Source organism: Selaginella moellendorffii, unplaced genomic scaffold (assembly GCF_000143415.4).
Source record: "Selaginella moellendorffii unplaced genomic scaffold, v1.0 SELMOscaffold_21, whole genome shotgun sequence".
In the NCBI taxonomy this organism is placed as follows: Eukaryota; Viridiplantae; Streptophyta; class Lycopodiopsida; order Selaginellales; family Selaginellaceae; genus Selaginella; species Selaginella moellendorffii.
In genome coordinates, this window is record NW_003314282.1 from 795,755 (window position 1) to 817,871 (window position 22,117).

At 47.0% G+C, this 22,117-nt stretch overlaps 6 protein-coding genes across 6 annotated transcripts; 2 read left to right on the forward strand and 4 right to left on the reverse strand.

Annotated features, from left to right (window-relative positions):
• The first annotated feature begins 2,620 nt into the window (after nucleotides 1-2,620).
• On the forward strand, nucleotides 2,621-5,148 carry LOC9637909 (heat shock protein 81-1). Its single transcript, XM_002973113.2, has 4 exons — nucleotides 2,621-2,795; nucleotides 2,903-3,044; nucleotides 3,130-3,410; nucleotides 3,471-5,148. The coding sequence occupies exons 1-4, from the start codon at nucleotides 2,661-2,663 to the stop codon at nucleotides 5,028-5,030; spliced, it is 2,118 nt and encodes a 705-aa protein (XP_002973159.1). The 5' UTR covers nucleotides 2,621-2,660; the 3' UTR covers nucleotides 5,031-5,148.
• Nucleotides 5,149-9,839: 4,691 nt separating this feature from the next.
• Nucleotides 9,840-10,366, reverse strand: LOC9641419. Its single transcript, XM_024678251.1, has 2 exons — nucleotides 10,035-10,366; nucleotides 9,840-9,972 (listed from the first exon to the last, which is right to left on the reverse strand). The coding sequence occupies exons 1-2, from the start codon at nucleotides 10,324-10,326 to the stop codon at nucleotides 9,956-9,958; spliced, it is 309 nt and encodes a 102-aa protein (XP_024534019.1). The 5' UTR covers nucleotides 10,327-10,366; the 3' UTR covers nucleotides 9,840-9,955.
• A 2,396-nt stretch (nucleotides 10,367-12,762) lies between these two features.
• LOC9641420 (tapetum-specific protein A9) lies at nucleotides 12,763-13,224 on the reverse strand. The gene is made up of 2 exons (XM_024678252.1): nucleotides 12,929-13,224; nucleotides 12,763-12,866 (listed from the first exon to the last, which is right to left on the reverse strand). Exons 1-2 carry the CDS (start codon nucleotides 13,218-13,220, stop codon nucleotides 12,850-12,852), a joined length of 309 nt encoding a protein of 102 aa, XP_024534020.1. The 5' UTR covers nucleotides 13,221-13,224; the 3' UTR covers nucleotides 12,763-12,849.
• A 1,294-nt stretch (nucleotides 13,225-14,518) lies between these two features.
• Nucleotides 14,519-16,163, reverse strand: LOC9641421. The gene is made up of 5 exons (XM_024678045.1): nucleotides 15,915-16,163; nucleotides 15,719-15,863; nucleotides 15,503-15,664; nucleotides 15,064-15,433; nucleotides 14,519-15,007 (listed from the first exon to the last, which is right to left on the reverse strand). Exons 1-5 carry the CDS (start codon nucleotides 16,161-16,163, stop codon nucleotides 14,920-14,922), a joined length of 1,014 nt encoding a protein of 337 aa, XP_024533813.1. The 3' UTR covers nucleotides 14,519-14,919.
• A 123-nt stretch (nucleotides 16,164-16,286) lies between these two features.
• Nucleotides 16,287-19,960, forward strand: LOC9641422 (beta-galactosidase 8). The gene is made up of 18 exons (XM_024678270.1): nucleotides 16,287-16,439; nucleotides 16,486-16,772; nucleotides 16,838-16,933; nucleotides 16,999-17,111; nucleotides 17,178-17,244; nucleotides 17,300-17,536; nucleotides 17,595-17,683; nucleotides 17,744-17,849; nucleotides 17,902-17,989; nucleotides 18,043-18,161; nucleotides 18,211-18,372; nucleotides 18,428-18,597; nucleotides 18,646-18,844; nucleotides 18,899-19,009; nucleotides 19,055-19,156; nucleotides 19,224-19,435; nucleotides 19,493-19,778; nucleotides 19,836-19,960. The coding sequence occupies exons 2-18, from the start codon at nucleotides 16,626-16,628 to the stop codon at nucleotides 19,941-19,943; spliced, it is 2,412 nt and encodes an 803-aa protein (XP_024534038.1). The 5' UTR covers nucleotides 16,287-16,439; nucleotides 16,486-16,625; the 3' UTR covers nucleotides 19,944-19,960.
• Nucleotides 19,961-20,008: 48 nt separating this feature from the next.
• Nucleotides 20,009-21,955, reverse strand: LOC9637911. The gene is made up of 4 exons (XM_024678271.1): nucleotides 21,853-21,955; nucleotides 21,703-21,794; nucleotides 21,132-21,602; nucleotides 20,009-21,082 (listed from the first exon to the last, which is right to left on the reverse strand). The coding sequence occupies exons 1-4, from the start codon at nucleotides 21,952-21,954 to the stop codon at nucleotides 20,026-20,028; spliced, it is 1,722 nt and encodes a 573-aa protein (XP_024534039.1). The 5' UTR covers nucleotide 21,955; the 3' UTR covers nucleotides 20,009-20,025.
• Nucleotides 21,956-22,117: the final 162 nt, after the last annotated feature.

The following is a 22,117-nucleotide window of genomic DNA, read 5'->3' on the forward strand; positions in this document are numbered from 1 at the left end:
AAAAGTCCATTACTTTGATCACAATGTAGCTCGTTTTGTCAAACCAACTCACATGTTTTTACTTGTTAGCTAAGAATTAGGCTTCCTTGCTGCTACCTATGGAGTTGCCTCTAATGGATTCTAAAGCACTACAGCTTCTTGTCCTCAGCTTGGTTCAATCGGCCATTTCCCCAATTGTGGGACTTCTCAGTGCGATCGAGCTCATCTTCTCAAAGAATGCATCCCGTGTGTGGCATCTGGCACTGTTCTTGAGCATCCCGACGTCAGTTGTTGCAAAGCAGTGAATGTTCTAGGCCACAATTGCTTGTGTTCACTCATTGTTTCTTCTAATGGTGTTCTTGCCAAAGAAACAATGAAGAGATATGTAGAGTCCTGTCAAGTAGTGCTCCCAGAGGATTACCAATGTAAGTTCAATGATCAAAGTGTTTGTAGTCACTAAAATTTGTTATGCTTTTGTTCATTGGCATCATGTAATATATGTATGTATACATATATACTTTCTATTTATATACGTATTTCTATGCAAGTTGAATTTTAATTTCAACCTGTACCACTCTTATTATAAACTAAGACCATTTGGTTCACTAGATATTTAGAAAACTTGCACAATTTATCAAAGGCATGGACAGAATTAACTATGGCCTTTTGTATAAATCTCAAAGAAATTCTCAACATAAAACATCAATTCATCAATCCATTTTTAATGGCAACTTCAGTTGTGTTTTGCTTCGTTTTCTGCTTCTTTCTGATTCAAGTTAGTGTGGGTTTGCTTGTACAATATGGCTCCACCACTGTCGGGAATGGCAACTTCGTCTCATTGAGCAGCACCGATTCAGCCCCTACAGTTGACATTGAAGGCTTTGGGAAGAATGGCACTACTCGTCTCTTCTCGGTGGTCATGGCAGATCAAAAGGCATTGGTAGCGTCAAATAAAGTTTATCCCTACATCAACTTTTGGATTGCAAACATTCCAGCCGGCAGCACTGGTAAGTAATATATATTTTGGTCTACAAATCTCTAAAAATCACAGTGGTTTGGCAGGAGCTGTGAAGGGCAGCATTTTGGAGCCTTATGTATCTCCTTCCAACACCAGCAAGAACATTCCATACCCAAATCCATTCAATGCAAGGAACCACACGTATGATTTCGTGCTTGTACCACAGAGGAATCCCTTGGTGAAGCCCATGGATAGTCGACTTGTCAACTCACTGGGTGACATCATTCAGCAATACCACTGTGGAAGCCCTCTCCAAACCGTTTCCTTCACGACCTCACTCTATTGATGTTATTTGATATAAGAGGCATAACTCAATGAAATGAAAGATTTTTGTTATCAAGATCAAATTAAAAAATGCGATGCGGTGCGGGTGGACAAAGCAAGTGTTGGACAAGGGTAAGTTATTTGAGAGTATCCCCAACCCCGAGCTTCCATGTAGCTACCACCAGATTTCTAATTTGCTAGCTCGTAGCGAGCTCATGACAGCACTGCTTTGCTTGAAGTGTTCTTGAAGTGATCGATTCACGACGCGTTTAAGTTGATCGTGTAAAGCTGAATCATTGCGGCAGCACGAAGCAAACATCCATCGCTAGCTTTATAAGAAAAAGAATCGAGATTGCAGCAGTAGTGAGAAAGTGTGATTCTAGCTTCCAAAATGGAAAAAGGCCATCTTTCTTTTGCGAAGTTTATCCCCTTGGTGCTTGTGATGATCTTGTTGATCATATCCACGCCAGGAGCACATTCCATGAGGTGTAATCGCGCACAAGTCTTCGATACATGTGCTCCTTGTGTCCAGTTTGGATCCGTGAAGAACAGCCCGGACGCATCGTGCTGCAAGGCCGTCAAGCTCCTCAGCTTGGATTGCCTGTGTAGCATGCTGGTTGCTACCAAAGGGAAGAATGCTAATCGAGTGATCAAGGCATACTCCAGTAAGTGTAAAATTCGTCTCCCTGGGCACTTCGATTGTATCCAGAGAAGCCAAGCGCATCCTTGAAATGTTATTCCAATTAAGGATGTTAAGTGTTTCTCTTTCTCTGTTGCGAAAGCCCCAAATTGTAAGCTTCCACTTCACACTGTAAATCCATCCATAACTCTCATGATCTTTTCATTGAAGATAAGGAATTTGTCGCTCTCAAATTCTGGGCTGTCTAACTCCCATTCGTTCATCCATTTTTCAATCATCCAATTTGAACGCTCTCACGCTCAAATTCTGGGCTTTCGATTAAGCATCAATTAAGATCTCGCCCAATTCATTCAAACAAAGACCTTGGCCACCCTTGACTAAAGAAAATGGCAATGATCTTCATCTTCTCATGAATTCTTGGGAGTTCCAATTCATGCTTGATCCAGACAGGCCAGAATTTGGGGTGAGAGGGACCAAATTGAATGATCGAAATGGGTGAGATCTTGGGAGTTCCGATTGATGCTTGATCCATGCAGCCCAGAATTTTGCGCGTGAGAAGTTCTTATTCAAACAGAGATCTTGACCATCCTTGACTAACCAAGTCAACGGTCCCGAGGCAAAAAAGGCGGGAAACTTTCCTTAGAATATCCTCCGGCGCCCGTAAGGCATATTCTCTGTAGAAGGCTCTAGAAGAACTGGACGGCCTTGGTATATAGCTAGGGTTATTTGTGCAGAGGTCGCAGTTTGGCTTTGTGAGCAATGGCGGAAAGCGATAGCGATGTTGAGCGCTTTGCCTTCCAGGCGGAGATCAACCAGCTTCTCAGTCTCATCATCAACACCTTCTACAGCAACAAGGAGATCTTCTTGCGGGAGCTCATCAGCAATGCCTCGGATGTGAGTGTTAGATGCTCGTTCGGCGATATTTTACTGCTATTCTCATCGATCTTTGCCTTCTTTCTGCGATTTCTCACCGATCTTTGCATTCTTTCTGCGATTTCCAGGCTCTCGACAAGATCCGGTTCGAAGGGCTGACTGACAAGAGCAAGCTCGAGAGCCAGCCGGAGCTTTTCATCCACATCGTTCCGGACAAGGCGAGCAAGACCCTGAGCATCATCGATAGCGGCATCGGGATGACAAAGTCCGGTGAGTTTGAGATTCTAGAAATTCCAGATTTCTAGACTGAGGTCTTTTTTCTAGATTTTTGTCTGACTCGAGCTTGTTTTGTCAGATCTCGTGAACAATCTGGGTACCATCGCCCGGTCTGGCACGAAGGAGTTCATGGAGGCTCTGGCTGCCGGCGCCGATGTGTCGATGATCGGTCAGTTTGGTGTTGGGTTCTACTCGGCGTACCTGGTGGCCGAGAAGGTTGTCGTGACGACCAAGCACAACGATGACGAGCAGTACATCTGGGAGTCTGAGGCCGGTGGTTCTTTCACTGTGACTCGCGATACCACTGGTGAGAGGCTGGGTCGTGGAACCAAGATTGTTCTCTATCTCAAGGAAGACCAGGTATGCGTTTCTATTTCATCGATGTGAAACAAGTACTTACTTTGATTTTGGTTGGCACAGCTTGAGTACCTTGAAGAGAGGAAGCTCAAGGATCTCATCAAGAAGCACTCCGAGTTTATCAGCTATCCCATCTCCGTCTGGATCGAGAAGACTACTGACAAGGAGATCTCGGACGACGAGGAGGAAGAGGAGAAGAAGGATGACGAGGAGGGGAAGATCGAGGAGGTCGATGAAGAGAAGGAGAAGGAAAAGAAGAAGAAGAAGACGGTGAAGGAGGTGTCTCACGAGTGGAGCCACGTAAACACTCAGAAGCCCATCTGGATGAGGAAGACCGATGAGATCACCAAGGAGGAGTATGGGGCCTTCTACAAGAGCCTGACCAACGACTGGGAGGACCATCTCGCGGTGAAGCACTTCGCCGTGGAGGGGCAGCTAGAGTTCCGGGCCATCCTCTTCGTTCCCAAGAGGGCTCCCTTTGATCTCTTCGACACGAGGAAGAAGCTCAACAACATCAAGCTCTACGTGCGGCGGGTGTTCATCATGGACAACTGTGAGGAGATCATCCCCGAGTACCTGGCCTTCGTCAAGGGCGTGGTGGACTCGAACGACTTGCCGCTCAACATCTCCCGCGAGATGCTCCAGCAGAACAAGATCCTCAAGGTGATCCGGAAGAACCTGGTGAAGAAATGTCTGGAGATGTTCGCCGAGATCGCAGAGAACAAGGAGGACTACAACAAGTTCTACGAGGCTTTCGCGAAGAACATCAAGCTGGGGATCCATGAGGACAGCCAGAACCGGCAGAAGCTGGCCGACTTGCTGCGCTACCACTCGACCAAGAGCGGCGACGAGATGACGAGCCTCAAGGACTACGTGACCCGGATGAAGGAGAACCAAAAGGACATCTTCTATATCACCGGCGAGAGCAAGAAGGCGGTCGAAAACTCTCCCTTCCTGGAGAGGCTCAAGCGCAAGGGGTACGAGGTTCTCTATATGGTGGACGCGATCGACGAGTACGCAGTGGGGCAGCTCAAGGAGTACGATGGTAAGAAGCTCGTCTCGGCCACCAAGGAGGGATTGAAGCTCGAGGACACCGACGACGAGAAGAAGAAGTTCGAGGAAAAGAAGGCGGCGTTTGAGGGGCTGTGCAAGGTGGTGAAGGACATCCTGGGCGAGAAGGTTGAGAAGGTGGTGGTCTCGGACAGGATTGTGGATTCGCCGTGCTGCCTGGTTACCGGCGAGTATGGCTGGACCGCCAACATGGAGAGGATCATGAAGGCTCAGGCGCTCCGGGACAGCTCCATGTCGAGCTACATGAGCTCGAAGAAGACGATGGAGATCAATCCGGACAACTCGATCATGGAGGAGCTGAGGAAGCGGGCGGACGCGGACAAGAATGACAAGGCGGTGAAGGATCTGGTGCTGCTGCTGTTCGAGACGGCGCTGCTCACGTCGGGATTCAGCCTGGATGATCCCAACACTTTTGGATCCAGGATCCATCGCATGCTCAAGCTGGGGCTGAGCATCGACGATGATGTGAGTGGCGATGCCGCTGACGTTGAGATGCCGCCGCTCGAGGAAGGGAACGATGCCGAGGGGAGCAAGATGGAGGAAGTCGACTGAACAACGCACACTAATTTTTTTTCCATTCGACACGATTTTTGTTTAGAGAAAGGTTTCGTTTAAAAGTTAATTGATTGTTAAGTGGATTTCTCCAATCCATTTTCAAATCTTAACCCTACATATATTTCCCGCTAGAAAGAAAATTTTGGGCGGGAGACCAAATTTTCTTTGGTCTCCCAGAAATTTTCTGGGACGCCCGGCAGCGATCCAAAGGTGGAATCTTGTCAATCCAGGAAAGAGAATGCGCCAGCGGTAGACTGACATAGAAATCTGGTGGTAGCTACATGGACGCTGTCTAACACTTTTCTACCCGCACGAGCAAAGATCGTATCGATTCTTTGATTGGTCTTCGTAAGAAAATCTTTCATTTCATTGAGTCGTGCCTTTTATATCAATATCAAAATAACATCAATAGAGTGATGTCGTAAAGGAGACGGTTTGGAGAGGGCTTCCACAGTGGTATTGCTGGATGATGTCAGCCAGTGAGTTGACAAGTCGACTATCCATGGGCTTCACCAAGGGATTCCTCTGTAGTACAAGCACGAAATCATAGGTGTGGTTCCTTGCATTGAATGGATTTGGGTATGGAATGTTCTTGCTGGTGTTGGAAGGAGATACATAAGGCTCCAAAATGCTGCCCTTCACAGCTCCTGTACCAAGCCACCATGATTTGTAAAGATTTGTAAACCAAAATATATATTACTTACCAGTGCTGCCGGCTGGAATGTTTGCAATCCAAAAGTTGATGTAGGGATAAACTTTATTTGACGCTACCAATGCCTTTTGATCTGCCATGACCACCGAGAAGAGACGAGTAGTGCCATTCTTCCCAAATCCTTCAATGTCAACTGTAGGGGCAGAATCAGTGCTGCTCAATGAGACGAAGTTGCCATTCCCGACAGTGGTGGAGCCATATTGTACAAGCAAACCCACACTAACTTGAATCAGAAAGAAGCAGAGAACGAAGCAAAACACCACTGAAGTTGCCATTAAAAAATGGATTGATGAATTGATGTTTTATGTTGAGAATTTCTTTGAGATTTATACAAAAGGCCATAGTTAATTCTGTCCACGCCTTTGATAAATTGTGCAAGCTTTCTAAAATTCTAGTGAACCAAATGGTCTTAAGTTTATAATAAGAATGGTATAGGTTGAAATTAGAAAACACCAAGAAAAAACTTAAATATATAATTAGAAAGTATTTGCATATAAAGACATACACAACTTCCCTTACATGATGCCTTCACCTGCAAAGAACAAAAGCATAACAAATTTTAGTGACTACAAACACTTTGATCATAGAACTTAATCCTCTGGGAGCACTACTTGACAGGGCTCCACATATCTCTTCATTGTTTCTTTGGCAAGAACACCAGTAGAAGAAACAATGAGTGAACACAAGCAGTTGTGGCCTAGAACATTCACTGCTTTGCAACAATTGACGTCGGGATGCTCAAAAACAGTGCCAGATGCCACACACGGGACGCATTCTTTGAGAAGATGAGCTCCATCGCACTGAGAAGTCCCCCAATTGGGGAAATGGCCAATTGAAACCAAGCTGAGGACAAGAAGCTGTAGAGCTTTAGAATCCATTAGAAGCAACTCTACAGGTAGCAGCAAGCGAGCCTATTACAAGTAAAAACATGTGAGTTGGTTTGACAAAACGAGCTACATTGTGATCAAAGTAACGGACTTTTATCGCATATGAAGATTTTAAAAATACAAGAGAAATATTTTACTAGGACCAGTAAGAAACAAGAACCTTGTCACTCTCTCTTAGCTTGTTGCAACTTGCTTAGTCGAACAACTGTACATTGCCTGCCCAAACCCAACTTTTGCCTATAGTCTTTCGCCTATTATAGCAAACATGGCCGAAGTGCAAAGGAAAATTCCCGATCGAAGTCTCTTTCCCCGTGATGATAGCTCAGCAGATAGATGGATATTCACGCGCTTTAAAGAGATGCCACAACTGAGCCTTAGTCAGACAAGAGCCCGGACGGTTTCTAAATCATGATCATCGGTTGCGCATCGCCACCCTTCTTATTTCTTTTCTATCCACTTGCCTGAGCCTGTCTCCAAAAGTACACGCATTTGTTGCCAAGTTCTCCTTTCTTATAGTTCCATCATGGAGCAAGAAAGGTATACATACGCCCTTGGGATCACATATGTATATGTCTATATGCCTTGACGAGAAAATTGGTAGAGTTATATAGCTGATTCATACTTGGACCTCTTGAACTGTTGGATCGATTTTTGGAGCACGAAACACAGTATAGCAAACGTAATGTGGGATCCTCGAGGCCTCTGCTTGTATTTGAGGTGCCGATCAGACATTAATGGTGTTTAAGCACTATCTCATTTTCGCCATCAAGCATTCCAATGGCGAGCGCAAAATGGTTGGGTGCTGTGGAGGTAGAAGAAGATATGGTCTCTTTGGTGATAAACAATCCCTAGAGGAAGCCTTCGGAAAAAAAAAACGCGCGCTGAAGCCTCATGTCAGATGTGTGCAAAACAAAATCAATATCATAGCTGCTTGACGATTTTATGGCTTTGACAAAGTCGTACCTAGAGTGAGATTCTATATCCATCAAGTCAATCAATACCCAAAGGAAGGAACATCCTTAGATCTGGGAAGATGTCAGCAAATCTTTCAATACTTGGGGAGTAGAGGATGGGAGGAGCCAATTCCACAATCGGCTCTTCCGCGAATATGGATGCCGTGTTCACTGTGCAGCCATCCAGCGCAGCTCCACCTCGAAAAGGAGGAGGTGATCGTGCACTATCTACACCCTACACAAAATAAGATTAAACATGGCGAACTCTTAGCTCACTGAGCGGCTGCGGCATTGGAGGTTTTGAGCTGGCGAGATCCAGAGCTCCTCTGGATCGTTTCGAGTGTGCTCGCAATCTCTTTGAAAGCCTTCCAACCGTCCAAGTTTTCCATCGGTGAATCGTCTGGCTCCAGAGGATCAAAGTTTCAAAGGAACTGCACGAAGAAAGCCGGAAGAATCCCTGGGATCCAACAACGCGTGCTAGGAAGCAGACCGTGATCCAGCCAAAGGAAGCGCTCATCTCGTCCCTGTAGTTCTTTGATTTTTCTGGAACAAGTTCTAGAGTTTTGTTCTTTGATCTTTGGCAAGCTCAGCAGCTCGACGCTCCGGAGAGCTCGCTCGACTTTGAGCAGCTCAGCGCGAAGTACACGTAGCTCCAGCAGGATCACCACTCCGTGTGCCACCAGCGAGACGTGCTGCTCCAGCAATTCCCGGATCTTCAAGATCAAGGTGAAAGGCCATATCCATTTGTTCACAGAAGGGGTAGAGTTCCAATTCATGTCGGTTCCAATTCGTGTTTAATGGTCGAGAGAGCTCGTCTTGTAGTGTATTTAGTCTTGAGCATCCGTAGACTGGAATGGAGGGCGTTCCGAGAGTCGACCTCGCAGAAAATACGTTCTTACAACGTATCTGTACATTTAGTAAATTGCGTGTGTCGGTAGGCTACAGTCCCCTGTATGCCAAAGCTGCAAAAGGTGCTGCCATGCAACACGAGGCAAAGACGCCACTCGGGGGATTCGAACCCCCAACCCAAAGGTTCTAGTTGTATGGCTCTAGGCAAATCTTCTAGAATAATGAGCTCCATTTCTCACATATTTTTTCGAAACCAGATATTAGCACGATTCTTATACTACCTTGGAAACTGCAACAGAGCCTCCTCGTCATGATACTTCAAGAGCATCCTGAACGTGAAGCCGATGTTATGCTTTATGCTGACAAGCACCCAATGTCCCTGTTCTTCCTAGACAAGCGTACATCAAAGGCATCACACATGTATCTCTTCGACAAGAGACGTTTATGGAATGCACTCCTGGCGTGGATGTGATCAACAGAGCAGCACCATGGGGATAAATTTCGGCAGCGATCCAAAGGTGGAATCTAAGAGCGGTAGACTGACATAGAAATCTGGTGGTAGCTACATGGCTTGTTGTCTAACACTTGTCTACCCGCACAAGCAAAGATCGCATCGATTCTTTGATTGGTCTTAATAAAAAAATCTTTCATTTCATTGAGTCGTGCCTTTTATATCAATATCAAAATAACATCAATAGAGTGATGTCGTAAAGGAGACGGTTTGGAGAGGGCTTCCACAGTGGTATTGCTGAATGATGTCAGCTAGTGAGTTGACAAGTCGACTATCCATGGGCTTCACCAAGGGATTCCTCTGTGGTACAAGCACGAAATCATAGGTGTGGTTCCTTGCATTGAATGGATTTGGGTATGGAATGTTCTTGCTGGTGTTGGAAGGAGATACATAAGGCTCCAAAATGCTGCCCTTTACAGCTCCTGCCAAACCACAGTGATTTGTAGAGATTTGTAGACCAAAATATATATTACTTACCAGTGCTGCCGGCTGGAATGTTTGCAATCCAAAAGTTGATGTAGGGATAAACTTTATTTGATGCTACCAATGCCTTTTGATCTGCCATGACCACCGAGAAGAGACGAGTAGTGCCATTCTTCCCAAATCCTTCAATGTCAACTGTAGGGGCAGAATCAGTGCTGCTCAATGAGACGAAGTTGCCATTCCCGACAGTGGTGGAGCCATATTGTACAAGCAAACCCACACTAACTTGAATCAGAAAGAAGCAGAGAACGAAGCAAAACACCACTGAAGTTGCCATTAAAAAATGGATTGATGAATTGATGTTTTATGTTGAGAATTTCTTTGAGATTTATACAAAAGGCCATAGTTAATTCTGTCCATGCCTTTGATAAATTGTGCAAGCTTTCTAAAATTCTAGTGAACCAAATGCTCTTAAGTTTATAATAAGAATGGTATAGGCTGAAATTAGAAAACACCAAGAACAAACTTGCATATAAATACGTATATAACTAGAAAGTATTTGCATATAAATACATACACAACTTCCCTTACATGATGCCTTCACCTGCAAAGAACAAAAGCATAACAAATTTTAGTGACTACAAACACTTTGATCATAGAACTTACATTGGTAATCCTCTGGGAGCACTACTTGACAGGACTCTACATATCTCTTCATTGTTTCTTTGGCAAGAACACCAGTAGAAGAAACAATGAGTGAACACAAGCAGTTGTGGCCTAGAACATCCACTGCTTTGCAACAATTGACGTCGGGATGCTCAAGAACAGTGCCAGATGCCACACACGGGACGCATTCTTTGAGAAGATGAGCTCGATCGCACTGAGAAGTCCCCCAATTGGGTAAATGGCCAATTGAAACGAAGCTGAGGACAAGAAGCTGTAGTGCTTTAGAATCCATTAGAGGCAACTCCACAGGTAGCAGCAAGGAAGCCTATAACAAGTACAAACATGTGAGATTGTTTGACAAAACGAGCTACATTGTAATCAAAGTAATGGACTTTTATCGCATATGAAGATTTTTAAAATACAAGCGAAATATTTTACTCGGACCAGTAGGAAATAAGAACCTTTGTCACTCTCTCTTAGGTTGTTGCAACTTGCTTAGTCAAACAACTGTACATTGCATGCCCAAACCCAACTTTTGCCCATAGTCTTTCGCCAATTATAGCGAAAATGGCCGAAGTGCGAAGGAAAATTGACGATCGAAGTCTCTTCCCTCGTGACCATAGCTCAGCAGATAGATAGATATTCAAGTCTTCTCTGGTCTCCAGCTGGGGCGATGCCGCCGACGTTGAGATGACGCCGCTCGAGGAAGGGAACGATGCCGAGGGGAGCAAGATGGAGGAAGTCGACAAACTAATTTTTTTTTTCCATTCCACCCACTAAGAACGATTTTTGCTAAGAGAAAGTTTCCGTTTAAAAGTTAGTGGATTGTTAAGTAGGGTTCTTGCTTCTACATATATTTCCCGCTAGAAAGGAAATTTTGGGCGCGGAGTGGATTCTAGTGTCAATCCAGGAAAGAGAATGTGGCCGCTGTAGAATCAATTGGATCGACCGATAACAGTGAGGTGGAGGAGGCGCCGCGAGCTCCAGTGAGTGCAGTGGTGGGACTGGACCAGCTCAAGACAACTATGGTTTCATAAGGTTGAGTTTTTTCTTTCTTTGTTCGATGATCGTGCATTTCGGATCATTCGTCCCGGTTGCTGAGCGCTCTTTCGCTCGGGCATTGGTCGCCGAGATCCCTGAGCTCGCCCAGTGGATTTGACATCGAGGCTGGGAGTAGTCATGCTGATAGACTTTACGAAATTGTATGAACAAGTCAAGGTCAAGGTGATGCTTCTACTTCGATCTGGAACTAAGCTCTTATTCTCTGTGCTTTCTTCTTCTCAGGTCTGGTACGGAGCTGGACGTCGTAGACAAGACGAGAGCAAGTATGAAGGCCTTGGAGACCGAGATAACTGTGGCGGTCCAAAGCTTCGCCAGCCTCGACAGAAGATCACGGACCAAGAAATGCTTCCGCAACTTTTGGAAAGGTACTTGCGTTTTTCGTCACGGCAACTCACATCACATTGTTGTTTGGATTCGATCACAGGCTTGCCGTCATTTGGAAGAACTACTTGTCTTGCCAGTCGAAAGTCTTACCTCCCAACTTCTTCTTCTTCCTCTTCTTCTTTGGCCAGTTTGTCCTGGCAGCGTGAGGAGAGCATCCTGAACGCTTTATGCTGACAAGCGCCCAATGTCCCTATTCTTCCTAGACAAAGCTTGTAAGAGTACATCAAAGGCATCACATGTATTCTTCGACAAGAAGAGACGTTTATGGAATGCACTCTTGGCGTGGGATTTGATCAACAAAGCCCATGGGGCTAAAACTTCTACTTAACAACGTCCAGCTCCAGCAAGTCCCGGATATTCAAGACCAGTTCAGAGCTTCCGATGAGATCCACTCGCAGATTGCACAATTACAACACATAGAATGGACTCTTGGCGTGGACGTGATCAACAGGATCATCACAAGCAGCACCATGAGGATAAACTTCGCAAAAGAAAGATGGCCTTTTTCCATAAATGGAAATTCTAGTACGTTCAATTCATTGAGTCATGCCTCTTATATCAATAAAAACAATAATATCAATGGAGTGAGGTCGTGAAGGAGACGGTTTGGAGAGGGCTTCCACAGTGGTATTGCTGAACGATATCAGCTAGCGAGTTGACAAGTCGACTATCCATGGGCTTCACCAAGGGATTCCTCTGTGGTACAAGCACGAAATCATAGGTGTGGTTCCTTGCATTGAATGGATTTGGATATGGAATGTTCTTGCTGGTGTTGGAAGGAGATACATAAGGCTCCAAAATGCTGCCCTTCACAGCTCCTGTACCAAGCCACCATGACTTGTAAAGATTTGTAAACCAAAATAAATATTACTTACCAGTGCTGCCGGCTGGAATGTTTGCAATCCAAAAGTTGATGTAGGGATAAACTTTATTTGACGCTACCAATGCCTTTTGATCTGCCATGACCACCGAGAAGAGACGAGTAGTGCCATTCTTCCCAAATCCTTCAATGTCAACTGTAGGGGCTGAACCAGTGCTGCTCAATGAGACGAAGTTGCCATTCCCGACTGTGGTGGAGCCATATTGTACAAGCAAACCCACACTAACTTGAACCAGAAAGGAGCAGAGAACGAAGCAAAACACGACTGAAGTTGCCATTAAAAAATGGATTGATGAATTGATGTTTTATGTTGAGAATTTCTTTGAGATTTATACAAAAGCCAAAAGTTAATTCTGTGCAAGTTTTCTAAAAATCTAGTGAACCAAATGGTCTTAAGTTTATAATAAGAATGGTACAGGTTGAAATTAAAATTCAACTTGCATAGAAATACGTATATAACTAGAAAGTATACATGTATCCATACTTACATTACATGATGCCTTCACCTGCAAAGAACAATAGCATAACAAATTTTAGTGACTACAAACACTTTGATCATAGAACTTACATTGGTAATCCTCTGGGGGCACTACTTGACAGGACTCTACATATCTCTTCATTGTTGTTTTGGCAAGAACACCAGTAGAAGAAACAATGAGTGAACACAAGCAGTTGTGGCCGAGAGCATTCACTGCTTTGCAACAATTGACGTCGGGATGCTCAAGAACAGTGCCAGATGCCACACACGGGACGCATTCTTTGAGAAGATGAGCTCGATCGCACTGAGAAGTCCCGCAATTGGGGAAATGGCCAATTGAAACCAAGCTGAGGATAAGAAGCTGTAGTGCTTTAGAATCCATTAGAGGCAGCTCCACAGGTAGCAGCAAGGAAGCCTAGTTCTTAGCTAACAAGGAAAAACATGTGAGTTGGTTTGACAAAACGAGCTACATTGTTATCAAAGTAATGGACTTTTATCGCATATGAAGATTTTAGAAATACAAGTTTTAGAGTTATGTTTTTTGATCTTTGGCAAGCTCAGCAGCTCGAGGCTCCGGAGAGCTCAGCTCAGCGCGAAGTACACGTAGCTCCAGCAGGATCACCACTCCGTGTGCCACCAGGTTGACGTGCTGCTCCAGCAACTTCAAGATCAAGGTGAAAGGTCATATCCGTTTGTTTACAGAAGGGGTAGAGTTCCAATTCATGTCGGTTCCAATTCGTGTTTAACATGATCGAGAGAGCTCGTCTTGTAGTGTATCGCCACAAACGTAGTCTTGAGCATCCATAGACTGGAATGGAGGGCGAGAGTCGACCTCGCAGAAAATACGTTCTTACAGCGTATCCGTACATTTAGTAAATGTGAATGTTGCGTGTGTCGGTAGGCTACAGTCCCCTGTATGCCGAAGCTGCAAAAGGTGCTGCCATGCAACACAAGGCAAAGACGCCACTCGGGGGATTCGAACCCCCAACCCAAAGGTCCTAGTTGTATGGCTCTAGGCAAATCTTCTTTTCTCACATAGTTCATCCAGATATTAGCATGATTCTTATACTACCTTGGAAACTGCAACAGCGCCTCCTCATCATGATACTTCAAGAGCATCCTGAACATGAAGCGGATGTTATGCTTTATGTTGACATAACATAAAGTCCAATGTCCCTGTTCTTCCTGGACAAAGCTTGTAAAGCGTACATCAAAGGCATCACACATGTATTCTTCGACAACTGGCGTGGATGTGATCAACAAAGCAGCACCATGGGGATAAATTTCGTGAAAGAAAGATGGACTAATCGGAAGTTCTACTTAACGACGTCCAGCTCCAGCAAGTCCCGGATATTCAAGACCAGTTCAGAGCTTCCGACGAGCTCCACTCATAGATTGCGCGATTACAACTCATACGGCAGAATCAATTGGATCGACCGAGAACAGTGAGGTGGAGGAGGCGCCGCGAGCTCCAGTGGAGTGCAGTGGTGGGACTGGAGGCGGGCGAAGTCCAGCTCAAGAGATGTTAAGGAACTATGGTTTCATAATGATTCTTTGTTCGATGATCGTGCATCTCGGATCATTCGTCCCGGTTGCTGAGCGCTCTTTCGCTCGGGCATTGGTCGCCGAGATCTCTGAGCTCGCCCAGTGGATTTGACATCGAGGCCGGGAGTCACGCTGGAACTTTGGATAGACTTTTTATGAACAGGATAGAAATTGTATGAACAGGTCAAGGCAATGCTTCTACTTTCGATCTGGAACTAAGCTCTTATTCTCTGTGCTTTCTTCTTCTCAGGTCTGTTACGGAGCTGGAACGAAAGCGCAGGCTTCTTCGCAACTTGGACGCTAGAGGCGCGAAGCCGACGTCGTAGACAAGATGAAGGCCTTGGAGACCGAGATAACTGTGGCGGTCCAAAGCTTCGCCAGCCTCGACAGAAGATCACGGACCAAGAAATGCTTCCGCAACTTTTGGAAAGGTACTTGCTTTTTTCTTCACGGCGACTCATATCACACTGTTGTTTGGATTCGATCACAGGCTTGCCGTCATTTGGAAGAACTGCTTGTCTTGCCAGTCGAAAGTCTTACCTCCCAACTTCTTCTTCTTCCTCTTCCTCTTCCTCTTCTTCTTTGGCCAGTTTTTCCATCTGTTCTTCGTGCATCTCAGGTGTCCTGGAAAACCAAAAGACAGATTCTCAAGTGAGGAACCAAACAACTAGTCTACTTACCGATCATGGATGAACATCGCCAACAGCCTGTACATGTCCCTCGTTTCATCCTCCCGCCAGCACTCCAAATATTCCAAGTCGCGATCTTCTCCCGCGCTACTGCGGGCGAGCGTGGCGGCAAACTCCCTGCTCGACATCCCTCGGTTGTCAACATGCGGGAAGCGCACTCGAGCCATGCGTGCCCAGAAGCACTCCCGCTTGTCGTCTGTGAAATCCGACGGAGCCAGCTCGTACACCCTGTTGCTGGAATGCCTGAGGAGCGTAGCGTGCACCTGCACAGCCGACTCCTGGAGTAAAACATAAAACGTTGAAGGTAAAGTCGGCCTCTTGGGCAAGACAACACCACCGCCACCGCCCGATGCGTCCCAGTCTGTTTCATGCAAGAACTCACGCGTCAGCTTGCAACAAAGTTGCAACAAAGGAATTCGATCACACTCACACGACGTTTCCTGCCCGATCGCCAGCGGCAGAGCAGAGCGGCACAGCCACAGCCTCGCGTCGAGGAGGGCAAGAGCGACGTTCTCGCCGTGCGTGAGAAAGGGACACGGAGAGATTATCCGGGAGAGGATCCCGTCGGGCTCGAGAGCGCGAGAGGCATCACCTGTTTTAACAAGACCGAGCTCAGAACAAAGAAACATGCGCAGATCAATCCTACCCGAATCCAAAGGGAGGTTCAGCAAAGTGGTGGCGAAGTTCCCGACGGGGATTTCTCGGAGCAAAAAATCGAGCTCTCCATACCACTCGGCCAACTCAGGATGTTCTCCCTTGAACGCTGCGTAAGGGGTCCTCCGCTCCAGCGACTATAAACGTCGTGGGTGAGATAAACAAGAAAAAGAGAGATTGGAGCTAACCTCGGGGTAGTCCGTGCAACGCTCGGCTGCGTAGCGCTTGTCATACCACGATTTCACGATCTCGTACAGCAAGCCTCCCTCCCTAAAGTGCAAGCAATCCCGCCGGAACGCGGTGATCACCCTCCTCATCTCGAGCGTCTCGCCAACAGCTTCCTTGAGAGCCACAGGAACTTGGGCGCCCTTTCTGGCAAACGCTCCATCCGCCATAGCCTGCTCCATAGCCGCCATAAACCCTAAAAATCCGCCCATTTGCCCATTTTATAGGGCTCTTGACAAGAATATTCGTTAAGGGGAAAAAATATTCTCTAGGGTTTTAGAATGTTGGCGCGCATTCCAAGCATGCTAGGGTTCTTGAGCGCCGGGGAATAGATTCTCAAGCACAGGGTTCCCTCGATGCAATCGCGCCTCCGTCCTGACAGAATAGGGGATTTTTGTACCGGTGTCGCCAATATTTCCGCTGTCGGGCAGCGATGTTTCTTCTGGCGCCGCTGCCATCGATGCGAGTATCCCCGCTCAAGCCAAGAGGTGTGATTGCGTGATCCAAAATGCGTGTCTTGATCGACAGTTTCAGGAGAGCGAGCGATACCGACAAGGGCTATCCATGGAAAACTCAGGCCAACAGATACGACACGATGGTCACAAGTCAAGCGTTGGCAGAGTTTTCGCAGTTAAGATCGGCCCTCGGCAGCTCCAGGACGAAGAAAGGAGAAAATGTGGCTGCTCTCGCTTGCTCTGGTGCTGCTGCTCCAGCTCTCCGCGGCGCAGAACGTTTCCTATGATCATCGATCGCTTATACTGAATGGGAAACGGAGGATTCTTCTGTCTGGATCCGTGCACTATCCTCGAGCGACACCCGAGGTCTGCCAGCTCTTTGCTATTGCTAAATAGATTTGCCAAGCTCACTTCTTCTTTTGATACATCAGATGTGGCCGGGGATCATCCAGAAGGCAAAGGAAGGTGGGCTGGATGTGATTGAAACGTATGTGTTCTGGGATCGGCATGAACCATCTCCAGGACAGGTGAGCTTTTCAATCGTTTTTTCTTGTCAAGTTTTCTCCTAAGTTGTTCTCTTTTGTTCATGTAGTACTACTTTGAGGGTCGATACGACTTGGTGAAATTCGTGAAACTCGTGCAGCAAGCTGGGCTTCTTATGAATCTCCGGATCGGCCCATACGTTTGTGCAGAATGGAACCTCGGGTAAGTTGTAACTGAGCATTTCGTTTTCTTTTTCGACTTCAGTGAGAAGAATTGCTGTGTGAACAGAGGATTTCCCATCTGGCTAAGGGACATTCCCCATATTGTCTTCAGGACAGACAACGAGCCTTTCAAAGTAAATTTCGCTTCGTTCTTTGCTAACCTGACTGATGCTACCTGGTACCTTACAGAAATATATGCAGAGTTTCTTGACAAAGATCGTAAACATGATGAAAGAAGAAAACTTGTTTGCTTCCCAAGGCGGTCCTATAATTCTAGCTCAGGTTGAAAACGAATACGGCAACGTTGATTCGCATTATGGGGAGGCTGGTGTGAGGTACATAAACTGGGCAGCTGAGATGGCTCAAGCTCAAAACACAGGCGTCCCTTGGATAATGTGTGCGCAGTCTAAAGTTCCCGAGTACATCGTAATTTTTAGCAACTTGATCTTGTCTCTTACATTCTAAGTATCTTGCTTGTGTGCAGATTGACACCTGCAATGGAATGTATTGCGACGGCTGGAATCCAATTCTATACAAGAAGCCAACTATGTGGACTGAAAGCTACACTGGCTGGTAGAGCACAGCTCATTCTATTCCTTAGTAGCTGTTTGCATGTCCGTCTTTTGGTTGTAGGTTCACATATTATGGATGGCCAATTCCGCACAGGCCTGTGGAGGACATTGCCTTCGCAGTTGCACGATTTTTTGAACGCGGGGGTAGCTTCCACAACTATTACATGGTCTGGGTATTGATATCATCGTCTCGAAACTGATCGTGCTAAATGCGTGTAGTATTTTGGCGGAACAAATTTTGGGAGGACGTCAGGCGGTCCATATGTTGCAAGTAGCTATGACTACGACGCACCTTTAGATGAATATGGTAAAAGTCATGCTCAAGTTGAGTTGCTTAAAAGTTTTTGTTTTGAGTTGAAGGCATGCAGCATCTTCCTAAGTGGGGACACTTGAAGGACCTTCACGAGACGCTAAAACTGGGCGAAGAAGTTATTTTGTCAAGCGAAGGACAGCATAGTGAACTCGGTCCAAATCAAGAGGTTAATTCTCAGTTTGAATGTTCGTGTTTCTTATCAAGCTAAGTTGCAGGCCCATGTCTATTCATATGGAAACGGATGTGTGGCATTCCTTGCCAACGTCGACAGTATGAATGACACAGTTGTAGAGTTTAGAAACGTTTCCTACTCCCTGCCAGCTTGGTCTGTGAGCATTCTTCTTGATTGCAAAACCGTAGCATTCAACTCCGCAAAGGTTCGTTCTGCCTTCTTTTTGTTACTTCTGTTCTTTTCCTCTAAGGTACTCGCAGGTGAAATCGCAATCTGCGGTTGTGAGCATGAGTCCTTCAAAATCGACCTTATCATGGACATCATTCGATGAACCTGTAGGAATCTCGGGATCAAGTTTCAAAGCTAAGCAGCTACTGGAGCAAATGGAGACGACTAAAGACACGAGTGATTATCTGTGGTACACGACAAGGTATGTTGCTATCTTTCTGTAAAAGCATGTGTATATGGAAGTTTGCAGCGTCGAGGCGACGGGAACTGGTTCAACATGGCTTTCCATTGAAAGTATGAGGGACGTTGTCCACATTTTTGTGAATGGACAGTTCCAAAGCTCTTGGCATACTAGTAAGTCGGTTCTATATAATTCGGTGGAGGCACCTATTACGCTAGCTCCTGGTTCAAATACAATTGCACTACTGAGCGCTACGGTTGGCCTTCAAGTAAGCTACCATTTCCTAACTCTTTTTGGATGCTAAAGTTTGGATGCTTTCAAGAATTTTGGAGCCTTTATCGAGACTTGGAGTGCGGGCCTGAGCGGTTCGCTGATACTCAAGGGCCTTCCGGGTGGAGACCAGAATTTATCAAAGCAAGAGTGGACATACCAGGTTTTTTGAACTATTACCTTCCATTCTATCTAACCGCAATAACAGGTCGGTCTCAAAGGCGAAGATCTTAAACTTTTCACAGTGGAAGGCTCTCGTAGCGTAAACTGGTCAGCGGTCTCGACAGAAAAGCCTCTGACATGGTACATGGTAAGTATAAGAGCATTGAAGTTTTTGGTGGAAGCTTTCTTCAATATGTTTTTTTCCTTAATTTCAGACAGAATTCGATGCTCCACCCGGAGATGATCCGGTTGCATTGGATTTGGCGAGCATGGGTAAAGGTCAAGCGTGGGTGAACGGACAGAGCATTGGACGATACTGGCCAGCATATAAAGCTGCGGACTCGGTCTGCCCCGAGAGCTGTGACTATCGTGGAAGCTACGATCAAAACAAATGCCTAACAGGCTGCGGACAGTCATCTCAGCGCTGGTAACAAAGTGCTCCTTGCCATCCTTTCATTCCTTGTAAACCTTTCTGGTTTTCCAGGTATCACGTCCCTCGTTCTTGGATGAAGCCGAGAGGAAATCTTCTGGTCCTTTTCGAAGAAACCGGTGGTGATCCATCGAGCATAGACTTCGTGACGAGATCCACGAACGTGATCTGCGCACGAGTTTATGAGTCCCATCCAGCTTCCGTGAAGCTCTGGTGCCCGGGTGAAAAGCAAGTCATCTCCCAGATACGTTTCGCCAGCTTGGGAAATCCCGAAGGAAGTTGCGGGAGTTTCAAGGAAGGAAGCTGTCACACGAACGATCTATCCAACACAGTGGAGAAGGTTTGCTCATTTACTTTCGCTGTTTCATAGCTAAGTTTTCTCTCATTTGGATTCCAGGCTTGCGTTGGACAGAGAAGCTGCAGCTTGGCTCCCGACTTCACCATTTCCGCGTGTCCCGGGGTCCGAGAAAAGTTCTTGGCAGTAGAAGCTCTTTGCTCTTCTTAATGGTCTATGCGTTTTTTTTCTTCCTCTATAGATTCAAGTCTTTCTTCGCGTACTAATGACAGTTAGCTTTTCTTTTTCTTTGTCAATGAAGGAAATCATCGGCACTCTCTGCTAGATGAGCAACAAATCGATTAAACGTTCTCACCACCCATCCCGGCGATGGTGGCGACGGAAGAGAAGCTGGCTCCGTAAGAGAAGAACTGTAGCCCTCCGGGTACGTGATCAGGATCTCGTGGTCCCAGTAGCTTCTTCCATCGCAGCTCGAGGCAGCAGCAGCAGCGTTCGATTGTAGAATCGAGTTTCCGAGCAAAACTCCTGCCAGCACTCCCAGCGCAAACACCATCGGATTCATCAGACCCCAGTGCAAGCTCGACAGGAGATCGTTTCCAGTGCGGCGGTACTTTTTCCTCTCGATCAGTTCCACCTGTGCCGGATCTCCAAACCACCGCTCCTTCGACTTCCAGCTGCTCGACGAGAGAACCAGGCAGCCGTTGGGCATTATCCTGGTGATCCGGCCGCTCCTCTCCTTGCACGGCCACTCAAACCGCGGACTTCCCCGAGCACAGCAGCTTAGCCGCACCATCTGCCCGACTCTCAGCGGCTGGATCTTCGCGAGCCTGGTTGGAACTCCAGTCCAGAGCATGTCGCAGCCAACGAACGCGACTTGCAGCTCTCCATCGTGTTGGATGCTGTGAACGATCCCGACGCAGGACGGCCGACTGCCCGAGTAGTGGTGATCCTCGTTTGTCAACCTGTGAACCCAGTCCCCGACGGTGATTCCAAACGAGACCAGCTCCAGCTCGTCCGGGCTCCCTTCCCAGAGGTCCTGCGAGCCGCAAAACTTCACCCGGACCACGATCTCTTCCCTGTCAACTTCCACCACCACGCCCTCGGCGTTGTGCGGCGTGTAGCGCCAGCAGCCGCGCCTCGCCGACTTCTTCACTGTGACGTGATCTCCGGCTTGCAGCGGGTTCTTCCACAGGCAGAGCTTCCTCGATTCGCAGGAATAGGATTGGATCTGCTGTCTCGGCAGGCGCACTTGGACGAAGGAATCGTCTTCTTCGATCACCAGCCCGATCTTCGTCTGCTTGCTCGGCTCGTCGTAGACGTGAATCCAGTCGCCTCGTTTCAAACCAGGACTGCAACGACACTTGTTAGCAAAGGTGGTGTGTAAAGAACAAGTTTTACCTCGTCAAAGTCGCCAGGATTTGGCGGAAGTCTGGCCGATTCCTGTAGTCATACTCGAAGCAATCTTCCAAGACCCGTTGTATCGCTGCTGGTAACTCGGACGGGACGCTGGGCCTGTCACCTTTCAAAACCACCAGGTTGTAAATCTCTTGGGGCGTCTTGTCTTCCCACGGCCTCTTCCCTGTGACCATCTCCACAATGCTGCACGCGTATCCCCACGAGTCCGTCTCGAACGCCAGCGGACCCCTCGTCTCCACGCTCCACTGCTCTGGCGCCATGTAGTTTGGAGTTCCGATGTAGAACTTGAAATCCAGGAAGCTCTTGCATCCGGAGAAGAGCAGCGGGAGCGCGTGGTCTCCGACGAAGGCGTCGTTGCTCGAGTCGAGGAGAAAGTTGCAAGGCTTTAAGTTGAGCGAGAGAACGCCGCTAGAATGGAGCTCGAGGACACCCTTGGCTATGTCCGTGGCATACCTGTGTAAAGTTCGTGAGAGAGAGCGAAGTGTCAAGGGTTTCCAACGCCAGAAAAGAGAAAGAGGCTCTCTTTCTCTTTCAAATCTAGGAGAAAGCTTACTTGAGAGCTTCCGAGAGCGAGAGCCTGTTGTCCGGGAGATGAGCCAATCGACCACCAACGGAGCCTTCATACAGAGGTGATAGAATGCAAACCTGGAAGAGCACGATAGAGAAGAGAGCTTATATGGAAAGATCTTAAAGAAACACACACCTTGCCATTCTTCATCGAAACCCCGAGAGGGACGCTCACGCCCTTGAGGCCCTGGCACGCGAAGAGCGCGGCGTCGAATCGCCTCAACACCGTCTCGATCATCTCCGAGCCGACGAGCGGCAGCATTTTCACAGCGACCTGGCGCTCCTGGGATTGAAATCTGGCGCTGGCGAGAAACACATCCCCAAACTGGCCACGCCCGATCCGATACAAGTGCCGGACATCGCCGGGGTTGATCCACGACGATGGATCGCAGGCGCTGGAC

Excerpts from the sequence above, each read along its gene's own strand:
- LOC9637909 (XM_002973113.2), top strand. The coding sequence starts at position 2,661 with ATGGCGGAAAGCGATAGCGATGTTGAGCGCTTTGCCTTCCAGGCGGAG. Across the intron at positions 3,045-3,129 it reads CATCGGGATGACAAAGTCCG|ATCTCGTGAACAATCTGGGT; the intron begins GTGAGTTTGAGA and ends TTGTTTTGTCAG. Across the intron at positions 3,411-3,470 it reads TCTATCTCAAGGAAGACCAG|CTTGAGTACCTTGAAGAGAG; the intron begins GTATGCGTTTCT and ends TGGTTGGCACAG.
- LOC9641419 (XM_024678251.1), bottom strand. The coding sequence starts at position 10,326 with ATGGATTCTAAAGCACTACAGCTTCTTGTCCTCAGCTTCGTTTCAATT.
- LOC9641420 (XM_024678252.1), bottom strand. The coding sequence starts at position 13,220 with ATGGATTCTAAAGCACTACAGCTTCTTATCCTCAGCTTGGTTTCAATT.
- LOC9641421 (XM_024678045.1), bottom strand. The coding sequence starts at position 16,163 with ATGGGCGGATTTTTAGGGTTTATGGCGGCTATGGAGCAGGCTATGGCG. Across the intron at positions 15,864-15,914 it reads GTTGCACGGACTACCCCGAG|TCGCTGGAGCGGAGGACCCC; the intron begins GTTAGCTCCAAT and ends CGACGTTTATAG. Across the intron at positions 15,008-15,063 it reads GCGATGTTCATCCATGATCG|GACACCTGAGATGCACGAAG; the intron begins GTAAGTAGACTA and ends TTGGTTTTCCAG.
- LOC9641422 (XM_024678270.1), top strand. The coding sequence starts at position 16,626 with ATGTGGCTGCTCTCGCTTGCTCTGGTGCTGCTGCTCCAGCTCTCCGCG. Across the intron at positions 18,373-18,427 it reads TAGCATTCAACTCCGCAAAG|GTGAAATCGCAATCTGCGGT; the intron begins GTTCGTTCTGCC and ends AGGTACTCGCAG. Across the intron at positions 19,157-19,223 it reads AGCCTCTGACATGGTACATG|ACAGAATTCGATGCTCCACC; the intron begins GTAAGTATAAGA and ends CCTTAATTTCAG.
- LOC9637911 (XM_024678271.1), bottom strand. The coding sequence starts at position 21,954 with ATGATCGAGACGGTGTTGAGGCGATTCGACGCCGCGCTCTTCGCGTGC. Across the intron at positions 21,795-21,852 it reads TTTCGATGAAGAATGGCAAG|GTTTGCATTCTATCACCTCT; the intron begins GTGTGTGTTTCT and ends GTGCTCTTCCAG. Across the intron at positions 21,603-21,702 it reads TCGCTCTCGGAAGCTCTCAA|GTATGCCACGGACATAGCCA; the intron begins GTAAGCTTTCTC and ends AACTTTACACAG.